The sequence below is a fragment of the Lontra canadensis genome, unplaced genomic scaffold (assembly GCF_010015895.1).
Source record: "Lontra canadensis isolate GAN:19392208 unplaced genomic scaffold, GSC_riverotter_1.0 scaffold43, whole genome shotgun sequence".
Classification (NCBI taxonomy): domain Eukaryota; kingdom Metazoa; phylum Chordata; class Mammalia; order Carnivora; family Mustelidae; genus Lontra; species Lontra canadensis.
The window spans coordinates 15,328,495-15,349,108 of NW_022631037.1; the positions used below are offsets into that span (position 1 = coordinate 15,328,495).

At 57.2% G+C, this 20,614-nt stretch overlaps 2 protein-coding genes across 3 annotated transcripts in view; both read right to left on the reverse strand.

Annotated features, from left to right (window-relative positions):
• The window catches only part of JUP (junction plakoglobin), a 22,945-nt gene extending 19,476 nt beyond the window's left edge, over positions 1-3,469 (reverse strand). The window contains exon 1 of one of the 2 annotated variants that reach the window (XM_032871611.1): positions 3,338-3,469. The gene's annotated coding sequence lies outside the window, so the exon portion shown is untranslated. The remainder of the gene's footprint in view (positions 1-3,337) is intronic. The other variant, XM_032871612.1, reaches the window with a different exon arrangement.
• Positions 3,470-13,641: 10,172 nt separating this feature from the next.
• Positions 13,642-20,043, reverse strand: P3H4 (prolyl 3-hydroxylase family member 4 (inactive)). Its single transcript, XM_032871623.1, has 8 exons — positions 19,516-20,043; positions 19,049-19,201; positions 18,783-18,954; positions 17,825-17,953; positions 16,759-16,904; positions 16,023-16,106; positions 14,400-14,544; positions 13,642-14,084 (listed from the first exon to the last, which is right to left on the reverse strand). Exons 1-8 carry the CDS (start codon positions 19,993-19,995, stop codon positions 14,062-14,064), a joined length of 1,332 nt encoding a protein of 443 aa, XP_032727514.1. The 5' UTR covers positions 19,996-20,043; the 3' UTR covers positions 13,642-14,061.
• Between the last annotated feature and the right edge of the window lie 571 nt (positions 20,044-20,614).

Sequence of the window (20,614 nt, forward strand, 5' to 3'; positions counted from 1 at the left end):
CCCCCCCCCCCCCCCCCCCCCCCCCCCCCCCCCCCCCCCCGCTCCCAGAAAGAGGACAGCCAGCTCTTGGCCCCAAAGCAGCCAGGCAGTACTGACTGGCACAATCCTACAGCACCATGGCCCAGTCCTGAATCTCTCATTTCTCTCTTTTCCCCAGAGACCAGGCTCCCCTTTACCTTGGCCCAGCCCCAGCCCCCAGCAAAGCAGGAAGCCCCACTTCCTATACAGGGACAAGCCCAGAGCAGCCAGGATGCAGCCCAGCACAAACCAGGAGGCAGCAGCAGCTTTGACCCCTGCCCTCCTCTCTCCCCCACCAGCCTCCTCCACACATGGCCACAGGCCCTGGCCTTGGGGAGATGGCCCCCTCCCCCAAACTGAAAACCAAGCCAGGGAGCTTTCAGAGGGCTGGAGGCTAGGACATGAGTCACCCCCTCCTGACCAACCTGCCCCCACCTTCACTACCCACACAAACCTTCCTGGTTCATTTAGAATTGTCTTCTCCCCAAAGTCCCAAGCAGAGGCTCTCCAAACAGTGGCACGTTCTTCCCAGAGCTGCGGTGGGTTGATACGTGGTAAGACGGGCTCTGGGCTTAGAACCAGAGGACCCAAAGGCTAGTCTTGGCAGCTGCTTGGGTCTCACTCTGCAATCTCTGGCACTTGACTTCCCTTCCCTGAGTTTCAGTTTCCTCCTTGTCTGCTGAATGGGGTGATGATACCTGCCTCTAGGGATTGTCCTAAGGAATGAGCGAGAACGCGCAAAGAAACCGCTTGTATCTGTAAAGCCCTCCTGTAAAGCATTCTTAATTACCATTTGTCAAGTACTATTAGGCAGTGGGTATTACTCCCATTTTGCAGAGGTCACTGAGGCTCAGAGAGATGAAGGGACCTCACCGAAGCCACACGGGTAATGAGTGGCAGAGCTGAGACTCAAACCCAGCTCAGGCCACGCCCATTTCACTGTGCTTAGAACTGGCCCCCACAGTCCTTCCACTGACAGTCAATCACCCCATCTCATTCTCAGGCGGCCCCTCTCCACTACCCCTCAGGGGGACCTGCCCCTCTAGCCTCCAGGAAGGGATCGTTCTACACATTGTTCCTACACATTCACGAAGCCTTGGCCCTGGCAGCCCCAACAAAGGCTCCAGAAGGAATGGGGGTGGGGCAAGGTGGAGAGAGGGTTTCTGTCACCCAAGCTAGTGCTTGATCTAGCAAGAAATGACTCATTGGATCCTACCTTTTCCCCTCCTACCTCCAGCGAGGAGAACCACCAGTTGCCACCAGGAACCTCCTTGCAATACTTCCTCACTATTATCTTTTGATCACAGCCACGAACCAGATTAGCTAAACTAATCATTTAACCAATGTAATTACAACGCCTTCCCCTCCTCCACTCTGGCACGTGGAAGAGGAAAAACAGGTTATTTTTGCCCAAATTCCGTGACCTTTTGGTTCCCCAGAGGTACACTACCCATTAAAGAAGGATGGGGTTCCCTCCTCCTCCTCCTCCCCCTCCCCCAGGGCACTTCATGGGGATGGGTCTGAACCCCCCCCACTCCCCCAACTACAACCTTGAAAGAGGTGATAGGGTCTTCCCAAATGAGTTAGACCAAGCAGCCCTGATTCCTTCCAATACTCCTTTCACCCCGGGACTGAGGGAGAGCCTGGCTCTTCCATTCCCCCAAGGAAGCTGGCATCCAAAATCCTGCAGAAAGATCACACTTCAGATTTTTAAAAACCAGTGCTGAAAGCCTGGGGATCTCCAGCTCTGCCCAGGGAAGGGGCCCTCAGTAAACTGGGAGGCCCTCATGCCTCTCTCCTGAAACCTTGTCCCCATGCCTGTCCCACTCGCCCCACCCAACTCTCTCAGGAAGGGGAGGCGAGGCTGGGAGACTGACTGCAAAAGCCTCCAGAAGGAATTGTACCTTCAAAATCCAGAAATCAAATGGCAACCAAACCCCAAGCTCCACACTTTTCAGCCTCAAAGATCATCCAGCTATATAACGTGGGGGATGGGGGAGAGTGGAAAAAAGGCCAGAACAATCGCTCCCCCACCCTCGTTGGTTTGACCGGGCCCTGCCCCACCCCCATTCCTGGGGAGGGGGCAAAGCTTGGGAGAGAGCCACTGGCGCAAGCCTCAAGCGAGGGGGTGTGGTGGTCCCCGGAGGCAGGAAGAGAAGGAAGAAGCTGCTTCCCCTTTGGCCCACGCCCCCCACCCCTGCCCCCACCCTCGGGTCCCAGGGGCCCAGCAAACAGGATGGAGGTGGGGGCAGGGAGGACTGGGTCAGAGCGCAGGCACTGGCCCTGGCTCAGCCGTGCCGGCTGGGGGAGGGAGCTTTGCTCCAAGACTGACCCCCTAAGCCTGGGGGAAAACCCTTGGGCAAGGAGGCAGGAAAACCCGCAGAGAAATCTGCGGTGAATACTTCCTCCTAGAAAGTTTGTTTGGGGTGATCTTTTTCGACAATAAGAGGTTAGTGAAGAGTAGTCCAGTTCCCTGTGGACGCTCTGGTAGCAGCAGCTACTAGAAACTGGGCCAGGGAATTCTCCAACCAGCCACGACCCCTCCGCTCAGACCCCAGTCCGGGCCACGGGCGTCAGACACCAGCTGGCCGCGCAACCCCGGCCCTGCGCCAGTTCCGCTGTCATCCCATCCCTCCTCCGATGGCAGAGCCCTAGCCCGGCACCCACCGGGGCGGAGGGAGGCGCTGCAGGTACTGTACGGACGAGGCGGGGAGCTGGAGGGCCGGGCCTCTGGATTCCGAGTGCTCACCTGCTCCGCAGGTGGGGCCCGCGTCGCTGGTAAAATGTGTGCTCGGCCCCCACGGTTGGGCAAGCCGGGCACAGACAATAGGGCCCCACCCAAGCCTGGGGGAGTAGAGAGGGAGGGAAAGCGAGGATGACGCGTGAGGTGGGGTGAGGGTGGCCCCAAAGACACCAGTGGCAGCAAGTTTCCCGAACTATACATTACTGACTACAGAGTGAGCCCTGGGACGCAGAGGAGCAAGGCAAAGTCTCCCTCGCAAGAGTCAGAGCGAGAGTCGGGGACGCCGCGTCGGGCGAGCTCCACGGGCCGCAGGTCAGGCGCGACCCCAGAGGCACCTGCCCTCATCCCTCCCTGCCCTTCGCGGATCTCCAGCTCACGCAGCCCCCAGCGCACTCGGCCGGAACCTAGCGCCCGCTGACTCGCCGCGCCCAAGCGCCCCAGCGCGCCCCCTGCCGCCGGTGCAGGGTGGCGCTCTCCGGCTCACTCCCTCACCTGCCCGGAGACGGCGGGGATCGACCTCTCGGCCGCTCGCCGCCCTTCCCTCGCCCCAGCGATCCCTGCCCCGATCGTCCGCACCTGCTTGTGGAGCCTGGCCGGGCTGGGTGTAGGGATCGGGCCGGGCTGGGAGCCGGCGCGGGCAGCGAACTGAGCTCGGCGCGCTCGGGCGGCGGCTGCTCCGGGCTCTGGCCAAGGCAGCAACTCAGTAACCGAACAAAAGGCGAAGGGACCTGACAGCCAAGCCACGCCTCTGGCCCCCTCGAAGCTCCGCCCCTAGGGAAACGCCCACCCGCTGATGAGGGTTCACTGGCTGCCTCTCCTGACAGTCCCGTCGAGGGGCGGAGCCTCGCGCCCAGTCCTCTTCCACCGCCGCCTCTGTTTATCCGCTGGCCATTGGCCCCAGGGACTGCTGGTCGGCTCTGGGGACCGCCTCCAACTTGAGGTTTCATCCTCACTCCGCACCTATTGGCAGATAGAAGGTTACTTCCTCCTGACTGGGCAAGGGATTGTCAGTAAGACTAAGGAAACAACCAATGGGAAGGATGGGGTGTGTCTTGCCCCACCCTAGCTCTGAGCAGGTGAGACTCATTACTCTCCCCTTCCCCCTACCTGTCCAACAGGTGAGTCAGGAGGCGCCATGGGAAAGGACAGACGCCTTCACAGGCCAGCCAACTCAGCGTCAGGCATGATGCTTCTTTGGGCTTATTCACCCTTGTCACAGAGGGATAATAACATATTTGTATAGCACTTCATAGGCTTTTTTTTCTGGGTTGGGATTTTCCCCCCAAAGACAGACTGCTCATGAGATTTCGAATTAGAAGGCCTGGGTTTGGGTTCCGCCACTTAGTATCTACATGATCTCAGCCAGTTACCTCATCTTTCATCCTGTTTCTCTTCATCTGTAAAATGGGTATATTCGCTGTTTCTGTCTCATGGGGGGTGCAGGAATAAAATTAAGGTTTCTGAAGTCACTTGGACAACTGCTAAAAGTTAGAATTTAAAGATAGGGAGGGGTTTATTTAATTCTCACGACAATTCTGAAAAAAAATTTAAGACAACAAAATGAGCATCATTTCGACGATGGGGAAGCTGAAATTCAGAGAAGTCACAAAACAACAAAGTAGCCTATCCTACACTAGAACCCCTTTCTTCTCATTTCAAGGCCCACCAAATGCATGTTCTCCTGGTGGAATAATAGCATAGACATAAATGTTAAAGCAGTGGGGAGGGGTGGGGAGAAAAGAAAAAAAAATTCTGGGCAGAGACAGAAGAGCAATGATTTGGGACAAAGAAAGAAAATAGTGGTGAGTTTGGGGGAAAATCAGGCATCAGATCTAAAGGAAATCAACACAAGCATAAAAGAAACGGGGCAGCAGCCCTCTCAGTGGTGGAAGATCATGGGTTAGTTATCAGAAAGAACTTCCCAATAGGCAAGCAAGTCAAGAAGACAAGGGTCTCTCTGTTCTGTTGGTAATGAAATGGATGCCCATTTTCATGGATGTTCGGTTTGCTGAGCTTACCACGGATATTCATTCATCAGCACTTAAGTATTGAGCACCAGCTGTATGCTCAGCACCAGATGAGACCCTGGTAACACAGAAAATCAAAATGATCCCAACCCCCGAAGGGTTCCCAGAGAGCTAAGTGTAAACAGGTCATCTTAGCCACTCAGAGTATGTGGGAATTGGGGGAGTAGTTGTCAGGAAAAGGTCCTCCCTCAAACAAGTTCTATAGTCCCAAAGCTAGCGCCTAGGGTGGGCTGGGTGAAGGCAACCCAGCAGTATCCTTGACCACTTTCCCACCAGAGAAAGGAATGGTGGCCAAAACAGTCTCACTTCTGAGGGTAGTGCCATCCAGGAAGCCTTCCTGGAGGGGATCAGGGAGACATCAACATCCTTAACCAGACATCATTCCACATGCCAGGGCCACTGCCCTTTACTTAGTTTCCTTGACTCCCCCTCCTCTTGCTTTTTTTAGTATCTTCCTCCCTACTTATCCCTGCTCACCCCTCCACCTGCTCCCCTCAACCCCCAGCCAGGTAGAACAGTAGCCAGCCCTCAGCTTGGGAGGAATAGAGCTGCTCTCCCCATCCCCTGCCCACCTCCCTACCCACAACCCTGCACACAGACACACACACTTCCCAGACCCCAGCCTGACTCTCTCTTTTCTTCCTCTCTTCCTCTCTCTGCATACAGACTGGTTAATAACAGAGGAGTGGGAGAGCCTGGTGGAATAAAGGGGCACAAATAGGGCTTCAGAATAAAGCCTGTGTGTGTGTGTGTCTCCCCAGAATGGTCCCTGCACGTCAACCTGGGACAAGCTGCAACATGCTGGCCCCAAAGCTAAGCATTGGGCTGGGACTGGGTGGAGGCACCACCCAATGCAGCAGGAAAGACTTGAATAAGAGCTATGACTCTTCCCAGATCAAGGGATTTCAGCACATTTATTATGCACCTACTATGTGCCTGCCTGCCAGGCACTGAGGATTCATCCGTAGAATACAGAAAAGAATCAGAAAATGATGTTTACTACCATGAGCTGCCTGGGTAGAGGACTTGGTCTCAAGGGGCAAAGAGGTGCCTAGGGACAGGGATGAGAGTCACTGTGGCCACAGTCTCCCCGGTAGCTTGAACTTAAGGCCACAGGAACATCCTACCTAGGCCCCTTCCTCCAAGCCTTTAAATAAATAAAGGCAGGGATTTCTCTGCCTGACAAATCTCCCAGAAAGGTGCATCTCCAGCCTCCCTTATATGAATACCCTTGTCTCCTTTTATTCTAACTTCCTTCTTGTGTCTAGCTTCACTTCGTATTCCTGAATTTTGAGCTCATTTCTCTTGCCCAGAGCTCAGGGGAAGCAGAGTTCTTGGGCCATGAAGAACACAAATGGTTAATACAACCTTGCAGCTTTCTGGGTTGGCAGAGTAAAGAAAGAAAGGGCACCAAGGGGCTTATTCCCAAGCTGCCCTAGAGATGGAGATTACCAGCAAAGAGGAGTATGAGGAGGGTCTGATGTTGGGGTGGGGGAACTGGTGGGGACCAGGGAGGTGCTTCCCTGTGGGAAGGTGAACAACGGGCAGACTGCTCTCCTTGGCTCATCCCTGCAGGCCTCTGGGCCATATAAGGAGGCGGAAGAGATGCTGTTGTCTTCCATCTCAGGCCCCTCTCTGTCAGGGATTTAGATGTGCAAAAGCCACACACACATACACACACAACCATCTGTACTCATACCTCCGGGATATACACTGATGGGCCCAGATTCAGACACACAAATGCCAGGCACGTCGGTACTCTCTCCCCAGCACACACGCACACACACACACACAAACCCTTTCCTTCCTCTTTGACCCAAGGTGGCAGCAGGGATGGCCACCTCTAGAAAGGAAGATGGGGTGGGAGGGGCACCTGGATGGTTCAATCAATTAAGCGTCTGACTTCAGCAGGTGTGATCTTGGGGTCCTAGGATCCAGCCCCACAGCAGGCTCCCCGCTGAGCAGGGAGTCTCCCTGTCCTTCTCCCCCTGCCCCTCCCCACACTTGTGCTCACTCTCCCTTGCTCTCTCTTTCTCTCTCTCTCTCTCTCAAATAAATAATTTTTTTTAAAAAATCTTATAAAGGAAGATGGGGTGAACAGATGGGTGACTAAACTTCGGGCTGATGACGTTGCCTTTCCACAGCAGGAAAGAAACAGACAACTGGAAGTTATTCCTGGGGGGAGCAGACGGAATCAAAGGCAATTCAAAGAGCCAGAGGCATTTTGCAAACTGCCTCCTCTGGGCCCTGGCGCAGAGCCATCTACAAGCCTGGGGAAGGGGCCTCTGTCCTGATCCTCCCACAGGGTGTGGGGGAGGATCCCTCCATACAGGAATAAGGGGAGGAGTCTACACAGTGTTCATACTCTCCCCTTTGAGACCACACTATGGATGGGAAACTGGAATTCCCTGCCCAGAGCTGACCCTGCTTTAGAGCCTGTGGTTCTTCTGTTCTGGCTTTTTCTCCTGAGAATGGAAAGCAGCAGCTTGTGTGTTAGGTGCACGCTTGGGCCAAAGGGCGACAGGGCGGGAGGGATGGACGCTGCGGACATCCCCCTGGGGGATCCACACATGCGTCCTGGTGAGTGGGGAGCCAGGGGCGAGATGGGAAGGGGAGATGGCCCAGGGGCTCAGGGTCGGGGAACAGTTATCCCCCGGCTGCTATGTTCTGAGAAGGAATCAGAACTCTGAGTTCCATTCTGGCCTTTCCGGTTGCTGTGGGGTATACTTGTCAAGGTAGATCTTACTTAGCAGTTTATTAGCTTGATCTGTGGCTCATTCAGAATGCTGTATGCGGGCCTCTATTTGCACTCTGGCCCCTGCTGCTGGTGTCCGGGTAGAGGGATGGCTCAGTGGGATCCCTTGGGGCTGGGGAGACTCTGGCTCCCAAGCTCTCCTGGCAGGAGGTGGGCCAGGCCCTGCTGGCAGCAGGAGCGCAGAAAATGGTTCAAGGCCCCTGGGCGGGGGTGGGGGGGGTGTTGGTGTTCCTGCTTTGCTTTTTGTACTGCCCTTTGTCCAGGGGAGGAGACCAGAGGCCAGAGACTGCCCACAGCCGGGTCCTGAGGGTGTGTGCCCAGCCAGCCCGGAGGGGGATGGCTCTTAATTACAGAGGTAGCTCTCAAGACATTTCACTGCAAGGCCTGTGGGCGGGGATGGAATGTCAGAAAGAAAACAGGGAGACAAAAAAACAGAGATAGGAGGGCCAGAAATAGCACAGGCCAGGGGTAGATACCAGGGGCTGGAGATGGTGGTGGATGGAGAGGCTGGAAGAGGGTCAGGACCTCTCCAGAGAGTGACTACCCCCTACTAGGTACCCCCTTAGCTACCCCCAATCCCCACCAACAGGGTGTGATTCCAGAATTTTAGGAACGCAACAGGATGGGCTCCAAGCACTGGGATTGTATTCTTGAGATGTGCCTCCCTGGCTTTCTGCGCAACCCCCTCCCCCTGCCAAGAGTTTGGGTGGGGGGACGCAGCAGGGGGACGCAGCAGGGGGAAACTTGCCACCTGAGTCACCCCTCTCACTGCTCCTGGCCTGGGCGACTCCTGGAACAGGCTGACACAGCTGAGGCCCCACCCGCCTGCCAGCGAGCTGGGAGAGATTCCTGCCCTGATAGGCACCATTCTCGTGGAGGGGGTGCCCCTCCCCTGGCACACGCGTGTGCAAGCGTGCACCCACGCGTACACACACACACCCCTGACAGAATTTCTCCCCTACCTGTGGAGAGTCCTTGGGAAAAGGAAGAAGAAACAATGAGAGCCTCCTTCCTGGCATATACAGGGAAACTGAGGCTAGAAACAGGAAAGGAACATCTCCAAGGTCACACAAGCAAATTCCTGGCAGAGCTGGGACCTGAACCTTGTCTCCTGCCCGCCAGCCCACAGGTCCCACCAATCTCCGTCTTCTCTATCTCAGCAAAGTTGGGGTGCCGTGTATGTATTACAGGGAGAGGAGAACCAATTTTGTGGGAAGTCACCTTGTGGTGTGACCTCAGGAAAAAAACATCGGGATTCGAGAAAGGGGGTTGGGGGGCCAGGGGGCCTTGCTGGACTGTCCCACCCTCCCCAGGATTGGAAAATCTCGGCTTAGGAGGGCACCATCCAAAGCCACAGTCCGTGGATTTCGCAGAGACCTTTCCCCCACCTCCCCGGACTCCAGTCTCTGCGCCCCAGACTCCAGCAGGGCAGGATCTGTGGCCAGGGCTTGGAGCCCCCACCCCACCACCTGCTACGTGAATCCCTTCTTCTCCAGTTCCATCTGCGGCCACCAGGGAATTTGAGAGTTGAGATCCCTGAATATTTCATCGGCACCTCAGCCTTCAGTTGAAGCAGCAGCCAACTTACAGCTCATGGATAATTTATGGCGCCAGCGGGGAACCTGGAAGTGGTGAGGGGGAGGGGCGGGCAGCATGGGGGCGGGCGAAGCCTGGATTGGGCGGGCGCTGAGGGTGCTGGACAGAGGCCAGGTCCTCGGGAAGTTTGCGTGCGTGTGTGTGTGTGTGTGTGTGTGTGTGTGTGTGTGTGTGTAGGGAGGGGGGCGCTCCAAGGCCTGGGACGTTTCCATTTTTGAGGATACCAATGTATTACCCAAAAAAAAAAAAAGGCAAAAACCCACAACCACCACCAACAACCAGGTTCGTCAAAAATAATTGTGCTAAAGGTTAAAGTCATGCGACAAGCATTTTCTGACTTCATTCCTAACCCTGTGTCTCTGTAACTGTGAGCATAACCTCATTTGGAGATACCAAAAGGGTTTTTTTTGTTGTTTGTTTTAAGATTTTACTTTTAAGTAATCTCTACATGCAATGTGAAGCTGGAATTTACAACCCCAAGATCAAGAGTCACCTGATCACAGGCTGAGCCAGCCAGGCGCCCCCCAAAAGCTTTTAATGGTATATCCTTCATGGCAGTGAGGTCTCTAAAGGGCCCCCTGCTCCCCACACCCACCAGGGGCAGGGAGAGAGGCCAGACTCGCCTCTCAGACTGGCGGGACTGCGCTCCTTCCTTGCTTCCTCCAGGAAGACCACCAGGATTTAGCCAAGGGAAAAGGAGTCAAGGGAAAAGGAGGGCATCTCCCGTGGCAGCTATTCACTGTGCTCCAAGAACATAATATCCCACTCTTCTAAAAGGAAGGATGAAAAAGGTGATCCCAAATGGAAAATGTCAAGTTCTCCTTGACTCTTCATTGGGAGTGACTTCCCTTAGTGAGTTCTTCCCCAGATTCAGAGGATTAAATATATGTGTGTTGGGGGGGGGATGGTAAGAAAGCAGGCATGTTCTCCCCCTTACCTCAGTTTCCCCACCTGAGTCATGGGTGTGAGAGGCACTCCCACCCCAAGGGCTGACTGGGGGACAGAAGAGATGCTATCCAGGTGCCTTGGCGCCTAGTGGGACCCAGGCTGGTGGTGATTACAGGTGATGCATCCACAGGTCGGCCTGGGGCTGGCTCTGGTGGGCAGCCCCAGGCCCCGACATACTCCCACCCAATCCCTGAGTCATCATGGGACTAAGCCAGCCTTCTAGCCTCTCTGAGCCTCAGTTTCCCCATCCATGAAGGTGGGGCCATCTGCCAGGGCTATCCTTGGAGAGGAGTGGGAGAACTGGATAAAGACCCCAGAGTGGGGACCTGCAGTCAGATTATGCTGCTGTCGCTGGTGCCAACACAGGGAAGGGTTCCTTCTCTGTCCCCAGGGGAGACCCTACTCTCCTGGAGAAAGGGGAAAACCAGGGTGAGACTTTAAGAACTATTGCTCAAACCTAAGGGGGGATTTCTTCCCTTAGAATTTTCTGGAATTTTGGAAGAGGCTATAGGACTTTCCCCCTCCACTGGCCCTCACTTCTCAGGATTCAAGAAGGTGCTGGTCTAAGTGACCCAGGCAAGTCTGTCCCCAGGCTCCCTAACATGGGCTGGATTCCACCGAGCTGACAATGGCGGGAGGTGGGGGAGGGCAGACTCTGGAATTGGGGCTGAGGCAGAACTTGACTGCCTGCTCTTCCTTGCCCCTGCCTACCCACTTCCTCCCTCCCTTCTAGAACTCCTTGCCTCACTCAGTAAGCTGCGGCAATGTGGGGGCTCTGTCCACATAGCTGGCTCCAAAGCCAACACCTCTCTCTCTTTTCTCTGAGCAGCATCGATGTGGGGGAGAAGAGCCTCAAACCCAGCTCAGCCATCACTCAATCTGAGGAACCTGGTACAAGTTGCTTCCCATTCCTCCGCCTCACCTGTAGCAGAAGGGAACTGAGGCCTATGTCACGAGAACATTTAAGACCAAGTGCCCAGCACATGGTGGGTACTCAGTACACTGTAGTAGTGACATTTGCTTCAGGACGGGGTCTTTCTGGGTCTGGCCACCTCTGTGGCCTCTGAGCCTGGCCCTATTGTGTGAGGTCACCATGCCCAGTCCCTTTTAGGCCTTCCCTCACCTTCTACCCATTATACTACAGATGCTATGACTGATGAGGTGCTGGGTGGGGTGTTGGGGGGCGGGGTAAGGAGGGACCAGGTGAGACAGATGTGGAGGAGGCAAGGGTGTCTGCAATGGGTGGGGTTGGGAGAATGGGCTAGAGGGCCCACGCTGGGACTCGGTCTCACCGGTTTGGGGACCTGGCCCGGCACTGGGGAGACGCTGGCATCAGGGAAAGGCGGGAGGGGCTGATGGTTGCCTAGAAGAGGAGAGCTGAGTAAGGGACACGGGGCTGCAGGGCCTGGGCCACAGAGCACCCCCTATACACACACACTCTGTCTCCCCACCACACACTCAGACATGCCACTCTCAGATGCACACTCTGACACACACAACACACTTCTTAAATGGCATCCCCTCAGCTCTCCCCGTTCCTCCTCCCCAGCTCTATTTTTCTGATTTATCAGACTAACCATATAATTTATTTATTATAGCATTTATTGTTGGGGCGCCTGGGTGCTCAGTCAGTTTAAGTGTCTGCCTTCAGCTCAGGTCCAGGGTATCAAGTCCTGAATATGGCTCCCTGTTCTGCAGGGAGCCTGCTTCTCCCTCTCCCTCTGCCCCTCCCCACCGCTCCTGTGCTCTCTCTCTCTGCTCTAATAAATAAATAAAATCTTTTTTTAAAGATTTTATTTATTTATTTAACAGAGATCACAAGTAGGCAGAGAGGCAGGCAGAGAGAGAGGGGGGTGGGGAAGCAGCCTCCCTGCTGAGCAGAGAGCCTGATGTGGGGCTTGATCCCAGGACCCTGGGATCATGACCTGAGCCAAAGGCAGAGGCTTTAACCCACTGAGCCACCCAGGCACCCCTAAGTAAATAAATGTTTTAAAAAAATAACACCCATTGTTTATCGCAGGTCTCTCTGCTGGAAGGAGAGCTCCGTGAAGGCAGGGTCCTTGGCCTGCTTTGCCTACTATTGTATGCCCAGCACCTACACCGTGCTCAGCACATAGTAGGTGCTCGATTAATACGTACTGAGTGAACCCCTCCAGAAATACATTCATGAAGGCACACACTCTCCTGGCCCTGCGTGCAGAAACACGCTCGGTCCCTGTGAAACTGCCACAGACATTCTCAGACGCGTGCACTGAGGCCCAGGCTCACACCCAGACCCACACATCCACGCAACACGCGAGCACACAGACTTTCTTGCTCCTGCACTCGCACCCTCTCAGACTCACACCCAGCTGTCCAGATTCCAAAGCTCCTACTCACAGCAGGCACGCTCCAGCACGTCCCAGCTCTCCACCCTCTGAAGTGCCAGCCCCTCCCAGAAACAGGGGGCGGGGCTTCCGTGGAGGCTGATGACACCGCAGTTCCAAGGGGGTGCGGAGGGGCAGGCCAGCCCAGGCGCCCGCACCAGGGAGCTCTGACCAGAGGCTCCCACTGCAGACCCACCTACGGGAGAGAAGGAGTGAGGTCACCGGTGCCTCCAGGGCCAGAGACTGCTCCAGACTGACTCTGGCCTTCTTGTCCTAGTCCCCACTGGACACCCAGGGGCGGGGTCTGGGGTGAGGCAGAGAGTCCTCCTGGTCACAGAGCTGGGGAGGGCCCAGGCGAGGTCACCTGGCACACCTGTGGGGAGAACAGGGGTGTGGGCTTCCCAGCATCAGCTCCACCCTCCGGTAGGAAGAGAAGCTTCCTACACCACCCTGCCCCCTGGGAGGCCTGAACCATGGGGAGTCGTGCAGAACTGTTATCTGCCTGGCCCCAGCCCAGGGTCCCTTTCCGGAGAGGCCCCTTTTGTACCCTCCCCCACGCTGGACAGTGGGAGAGGACATGGGAGCAGCAAAGCACTGAACAGCCACCTGGAGACACCCTCGTCTCCGCACCTCCAGACTCTCGGCCCCCTAGAGCTGATGGGAGATTGGGCAAGAGGATCTGGCAGTTCCACCGCCACCACGAGGTCTCAGGTCATCAAACTGTATCCCTAGGGCCCCTCTGGCGCCCGAGATGGAGCCCCATACTCTGCTCAAGAATGGGAGACTGGACATGCTTGCTCATACCCTCGAGCACTTGGGTCAGGAAATGCCTAGAAAGTAAGAAAATGGAAATGTCCTCAGCCCCCTCCCCATGCTCACCACACTCCCCGGGGGAAGCAATGCTGAACCAGGAAAATATAGGACATCCCATCTTAGAAATCTGAAACCACACCTTCCAGGGACTGAAGTAGGAACTGCGTGCTCACGCCCCCTGGTGGGCGGATCTGCAATTGCACTCTGCTCTCAAAACCAACAACACCAACCAACCAACCCTGCGCAGGGTTTGAGGCCAAACTATTTCCCCCTTACCCACCCCATATTTACACAGGAGGGGAGATGGACGCAGAGGGAGGGAGGGAAGGACGCGCACCCTCAGCCCAGGGGAGACAGGACTCCAGGTACTGCGGTTCATTCAACAAGAAACATTTATTGAGCACGTGCTGTCAGTGGGCCAGGAACCACTGGACTCCTGGTCCAGTGCTCTTTGTGACACCAGCTGCCCCCCTGCAGTCTCAAATCCAGGCTGAGCTACAACTTGGAGGAGCAGGAATCTTCTCCTCCAGGAGACTGTCCAAGTGAGGAGAGCACCGGGGAGGAGGACCGGCCGTCAGCAGCTGGAGCACCACCGTCCTGTGGCCCAGAGACCCTGAGAAGGCACAGGACGGACCTGGGGAGCAGCGCTCACAGCTGGGGTGGGATGAGGCCTGGTCAGCTATGTCCATTTTACATTTTTAATAAATAGTTCTTGCTGCTGCCCAGGCTGGTGAGGGCGGTACCACTGGGCCCAAGTGTCCCCAGCTCTCGAGGGGTGCAAGGCTGGCCCTCTTCTCATGCTAGTTCAGGCTCCAGCTCTGGAAAGGAAAGGAGGGAATACCAGGTTAGCCCCCCACTCGCTCCCAACAAGCATCTGGGTGCTGTCCTGCAGGGCTGGAGACAGGCAGGAAGGGGGCTCCCTGGGACAGGTCTCAGCTGGGTCCCCACTCCAGAGAGGATGCCACCCCCCTCACATACAAGGTGGGACAGGGTTGGCTAACAAGCTAGAAGTCCCCAGAGGAGGGGTCCCAGCACCCCAACTGCCTCTGCCGCACAGTACGCGGATCCTTCTGGGGCCAACCTCCAGCCCAGGTTACAGCTCCACCCTCCACCGGGACTACTGAGTCACTGACCGGCCTCTGCCTCGTCCCCCTTGGCATCAGGCTCCTGCCACCAGTCAGCATAGATGCTCTCCTCGTAGTCCCCCTCCCCCTCGAACTCGGCATCCGAAGGCAGGTCCTTGGGCTCCACTGGTGACACTGTCTCTTCCAGCTCCATCTAGAGCAGCCGGAGGGTGGGGAGAGAAAAAAGGTCATGACAGGTGCAAACCCAGACAGGTTCCTCTCCTGGATGAGCCCCACTCCTCCCCACCCCCTGCCACCATCCCATCTCGGTCTCCAAAGCCCCCATCTTCCCCAGTCTCAAGATTCCACCAGGAACCGATCTGAGGGTTTCTCCCACAGGGTCCCTCTCCCAGACGGCTCCCGGAGCAGATGCTCCCCCAGCAGAGATTCAATGTCAGCTAAGCGGTCCCTCTCCAAGGCCCTCCACTAAACCAGGAATTCCACAGTGAATCTGCTAGTCCACGGGTACCATGTGCTCATGCGATTTCCTGGCCAGGAACACAATTACTGCCCCCCTACCACCCCGTGGTTGGATAATGTCTGGATAGCTCCCGCTGACCTCGCTGATGCCACGCGTCAGCTCCGGGATGCAACCCTGGCCCATGAGCCCACTGGATCTGGAGCTCTCCCCTGGTGGCCCACGCCGACCTCTCCTGAGCACTGCTGGTGCCTCCCCAGCTAGACTGTGAGACGCTCAGGGAAAGTGCTGTGCCTTTCATCCCCTTGCCACAGCCCCACAGTGTCTGGCAAAGAGCAAGCCACAATAAGATTCATCAAAATGGCACCATTCACTGAGCACCTGTACTAAGTGCTTTCCACACTTGACCTCATTTCATTGTCACCAGAACGGTGTGATGTGGGCATCATCTCCCCCACGCAAAATGCAGGAATGGAAGTTCAAGAGCTATTTGAGACTTGCCTGGAGGCTGCCCACCCAGTGAATGGCGGGGCCATGTCTAGCTGTTGCCAAGGCCAGGGTGCAAACTGTGTCCCCCCTGCCCTGGTATATGATGAGTAGGCAGATGGGTGAGTGAGCAAAGCAGGTAACGAATATATCGGCCCCAAGCCCAATACCGCACCAAAATTCAGACTCTCAAACCCTCGTTTAGAATCAAGGTACCACCCTGTAGTCCTTCCTTCCTGGCATCCTGAGTTCCTTCATTCACCGGTTCATTCAAACTGTTTCCCAATGCCAGCTCTGTGGCAGGTGCTGTGGGAAAGCTGGGAATAACGTGGTCCCCCATCCCAGAGCCTAATCCTCTGGGAGACTGGCTGGAGAAGGGGGCTGGGAGTGAGATGGACTAGTGCTGCAAATCACTCCAGGCCCGGGGAGGCACAGAGGGTCAGAGTTGGCACTGAAAGCCCAGAAGACAGAGCCAGGGCATACAGGGAGGGCTTCCTGGAGGAGCTGCCACTTGAGCTGGGCAGGGGAGTTGGTGGGCAAGACACATAAAGAAGGGGAGCATGAGAACATTGACTGGGGAGAGAGGAGGGACAGGTGAATCTCTCCTGCCTCACAGCTCCTCACAGCTGACTGCCAGGAGGTGGGGCTGGGCTTTAGTATAGCAGCCCCTCGGAAAAAGCTCAAGGGTTTCCATCATGGCCCAGCCTAGAGAGCAGGGGTCCGCTTACCTCATCATCTGATTGCAGGTACGTATGTGCAAACTCCAGCAGCTCCCGAAGCTCAGCGGTCTGGTTGTGGTAGAGCACGGCCTCCTGAGAGGAGGGGAGGAAGATGGGGTAAGCCAGACCCTGCCGCCACATGGGGGAGCAGCCTAGTTTTTAGGATCTGGGTGTTTCCACCCTTTTTCAGCTCAAGGAGCACGGGACAGGTATCAGCTCTCATGCTGATGGAGAAAGCCACAGGTGCTTGGAATGTCCGGTTAAGGAGAATTTTGAGGGCTCTATTAGAAAGAATTCCCTAATCCATTAGCAATGTCTGCCATGCCTAAGGAAATCAAGGGTGGCATCATGTGCCCCATGACTGTCAGTCTTGCCCTAAATTCCCAAGGGTTCCTTTGTTGGTCCAAGCTAGGGGATCCCTGGGAAGAAGGGAAAGACAGCAGAGAGAGGGACCAGGGTGGGGCGGAGAGCAGGCGAGGGGTAAGGAGCAAGATGGACAGGTATTTTGGGGCCTCCTACAGCCGGGAGTCTGTGCTGTCATGGTACGTTGGACCCCTCCCAACGTGCAGGTGAGGCCACATACTCAGAAAGGATCAGGAAGGTTCCTAGGCCCATTCAGCTGGTGGGCATGGCCCAGGACTCCAACCACAACCTGTAGTCTTTTTTTTTCCCTTCCCATCCTGCCTTCCAAAGAAGCCAGGAGTTTTTTAATTGAACTGAGAGTGCCTCCAAAGGCCATGCCCACCTCCCGGGGCTGGAAGTCCTCCTCCTGCAGGCCCCAGCGAGCCCGGTGGAAGCGGTAATACACCAGGTTCTGCTGCATGACGCTGTCCTCAGGGTCGAAGAGCATGTAGCTGGCGGCGCTTCGGGCAGCCTGGCGCACGTCGTTCACTGTGGGCAAGACAGGAGGGAGGAGTAGCCCGGCACCTCCCCACCTTCAGGGACAATGTCTTCCTAGCCCATCCCCATCTCCCAGCTCAGTCCAATGCTCCCGGCTCCCCAGCTGCCTCCCAGATCTTCTGGCCACCTCACCCCACTCAAATAATAACACAACCTAAAATGTATTGGGCACTTGCCATGTGCCAGGCCCATGCAACTCACTGAAGCCTCATCGCTAGTATCATCCCCATTTTAGAGACAGGAAACCCAAGGCACAGAGAGGTTAGCTAGATATACCAAACTCACAGCTGGAGAATAATGGCACTGGGGAATGAGAGCCCGGCAGCCTGGCCCTCAACCTATCCGCCGACTGGACCCATGAAGGGTCTCCCAGCCCCTTGGTCCTCATCTCCTCCAGCCCGACTCCAGCCTCCATCCAAATCCTGGCATCTTAGTATTGTAGGAACACCGGACATCATCCATCCCAGCCCCAGCTGATGCCCAGGATGTCCCCCAGACAAGGAGAGCCATAAGTCCCCATGCTACTTATTATCAGCCATGTGACTAATGGCCCCTTGCACTGTATGAGCCTCAGTTTCTTATCTGAAAAATGGGTCCAGTCATGTCAGCTGCCGGGAGGTGGTGGTGGGGGTTGGTGAAAGCATCAAGTGAGATAAACAGACATGGCAGGGCTTTGTAAACAGTCAAGTGCTGTGTAATTGTTGGCCTCCTGGCCATTTACCCAAGAGGTCCCTGAATTGCCCGAGGGCTGCTCTGTTCCTTCCCACCCTCTCGCCCGCCCACCACCCCCAGCCTCCCCTCCCATCACCCAGGGTCCTCACATCTGAGGGACTGCTCCCCATGACTGACACTCCCAGTGCAATGCTCTCTCTTCCCCCTGCCCCCCATCCCAAGCCCACCAGGAGGCTCACACTTGTAGTAGGCAAACTGCAGGTAGTGATACATGGTAGCCACGAACTTCTCCACAAAAAAGCCGCCCACATTGGGGGTCAAGTTGGCCTCACAGTCCACCTTGCACTGCAGGGACTCTGCAAAGAGATCTAGGGAGTGGGAGCCGAGGTGAGGAACCAGTGCTGGGCCAGCCCCTGCGATTGTAGACTTTGCCTGAGTAGACTTCGCTCAGCATCCGAAGGGCAGTGCTAAGGGCGACTTACCACCCCCCCACACTCAACCCCCACCCAAAAACCAGAGGGAGCCAGGGCATTCTTTTTTTTTTTTTTTTTAAGATTTTATTTATTTATTTGACAGAGAGAGAGAGAGAGATCACAAGTAGGCAGAGAGGCAGGCAGAGAGAGGAGGAAGCAGGCTCCCTGCTGAGCAGAGAGCCCGATGAGGGGCTCAATCCCAGCACCCTGGGATCATGACCAGAGCCGAAGGCAGAGGCTTTAACCCGCTGAGCCACCCAGGCGCCCCGAGGCAGATGAGGTTTGGAGGTGGCACTGAAGCCTAGAGAGAGCAGCTCAGGACAGTTCTTTCTGCCCCTGCTGAGGGACCTCGCAGTTAGGGACCCCCAGACTAGGAGTGATTTCTGGCGCCACAAAATGCCTTCTGCACCCACCACCTTCGCACCTTTGCCCTCTGCCTGGAAGTCCTGTGATCCCCATGTCCCCAGATCCTTTGGGGATGTCATCACCTCTCCGCACCCATGCCCACACCTGGGACAGTCAGGACTGTAGCCTGTCCCTCTCAGCCAACTGAAGTCTCCAGGGGAAAGTTAACCCCTTACTCCTATCTGCCTACGAAGAACTTCCCAGGTGCTTCATTAAAGGGTATGGGGTGAATACTTGTGTCAAGGGGCTTTAGTTCTGGGAAGCAGGGCCCTGTGGGTGAGCGGGACGCCCACAGGGGTCTGCAGGGGTTGGGGAGTACCTGCTATGGCTGGGTAGAAGTCCTTGAAGTCCACCTGCTCTTGGGCCCCCTCGCAGCCGGCCAGACACCGGGCAAAGACGGCCAGGTACTCTGCCAGGGCGCGCTCCATGTCCTCCGCGCTGCTGCGGAAGTCCCCGCTGTTGTAGATCTTCACAGCCCTGAGGAACACGGCCTGGAGGGGGGCAGGCCAGGGTCAGGGAGACCACCCCCCAATACCTCCCCTCCTCTAACAAGCGTTGGGGGCCAGCCCAAGCCCTCCACCCCACCTCGTAGGGCTGCGCCTCCAAGTCTGTGAGGGGCTCTTCGGCGGCGTCTAGCAGCCCCCGGTAGTAGCTGAGATACTTGGCGGTGAGCTCGTGCTTCGGATTCTTCTGCAGGAACGTGTAGGCCGCGGCGGCCGCCTTCTCCAGCCGGTTAGCCTGCGGGGCAGGGACAGAGTGGGTCGGAAGGGCCTGAGCCCGCAGCCCAGAGCGCATGAGTGGGCTTGGCTGTCCTGGGTCGTGCGGGCGACTCTGCTCCCGACCTGCCAGAACCCGACGCCGGCTCCGAACGACACGGCCCCACAGGGCAGGGGCGCCGGGGTGGAGGGGGCACCCCGGCTGCGGGCGGGGGTGGGGGGTAGGCGTGGTGGAGGGGAGCAGGCGAGGCGGTGCGGGGGGGTGGACTCCGGGACTGGGGGCGCGGCGGGGCCGAGGGGCGGTAGGGCAAGACCGGAAGGGGGGGCGAGGCCCACCTTGAACAGCGCGTAGTGCAGGTACTGGTAGGGCAGGCGGCTCTGGAAGTCGCGCAGGAGCTGGCGCGGCGGGTAGGGCACCTGGAAGGCGGGCAGCGTCTTCTTGCAGCGCCGCAGGCAGGCGGCGCGTTCCAGGACGTGGCCGAAGAGCTGCAGCTCGCGGGCCCACTCGTCGCCGGGGCCGCCGTCGGGGCCGAGCGCGGGCCCCGAGGGCGAGCCGGCGGGGGGCGCAGGGCCGCTGCAGTTGGCGTGGCAGAAGGCCTCGCTGTCCCGCAGCAGCCGGTGCAGCCGCAGCGCCGCCTCGAGGTAGCGCGCGCTCTCCCTCCAGCTCTCGCCCTCGTACTGCTCGAGCGCGTGCCCGTAGGCCGCGGCCAGGGGCATTAGGTCCTCGGGCGGGAAGCCTCGGAAGCTGTACTTCTCGTACTGCGCCGCGGCGCTGCCCAGCAGCAGCCACAGCAGCCCGCACGCCGCCCGCCCCATGGCCGAGCAGGCCGGCTGTCTCCCGGGCGGAGCAGGCGTCAGGGCCCCGCGAGCGGCGGGGGGGACGTGGGGGGGAGCCGGGGGGCGGGAGCCGGGGCCGGGCGGGCGCACCCGCTGGGTCTTAGCGCCGGGCGCCGGGGGCCGGAAGGCGGGGTCGCCGTCTGGGCCAGCTTCCCGGAGGGGCAAAGTGGTGCCCGGAGTCCCCTAGGTTGCCCGACGTAGGGGGGGTGGTGGTCTTCCGCTTGACAGCTGGTAAGCGGCTGGAGGAAAGCTTCCTGCAGGGATGGGAGCCCGCAAAGCCCCTCCCTACACAAGGACAATCCCCCACCTTAAGATCAAGAAGTTGAGGGGCGCCTGGGTGGCTCAGTGGGTTAAAGCCTCTGCCTTCAGCTCAGGTCATGATCCCAGGGTCCTGGGATCGAGCCCCACATCGGGCTTTCTGCTCAGCAGGGAGCCTGCTTCCTCCTCTCTCTCTGCCTGCCTCTCTGCCTACTTGTGATCTCTGTCAAGTAAATAAATTAAAAAAAAAAAAAGATCAAGAAGTTGAGCGAGCGCCGCCTTCTCCACTCGGCCCAAACCCTGGCACCTGGTCTTTCCATTACAGAGTCCCTCCTACTTC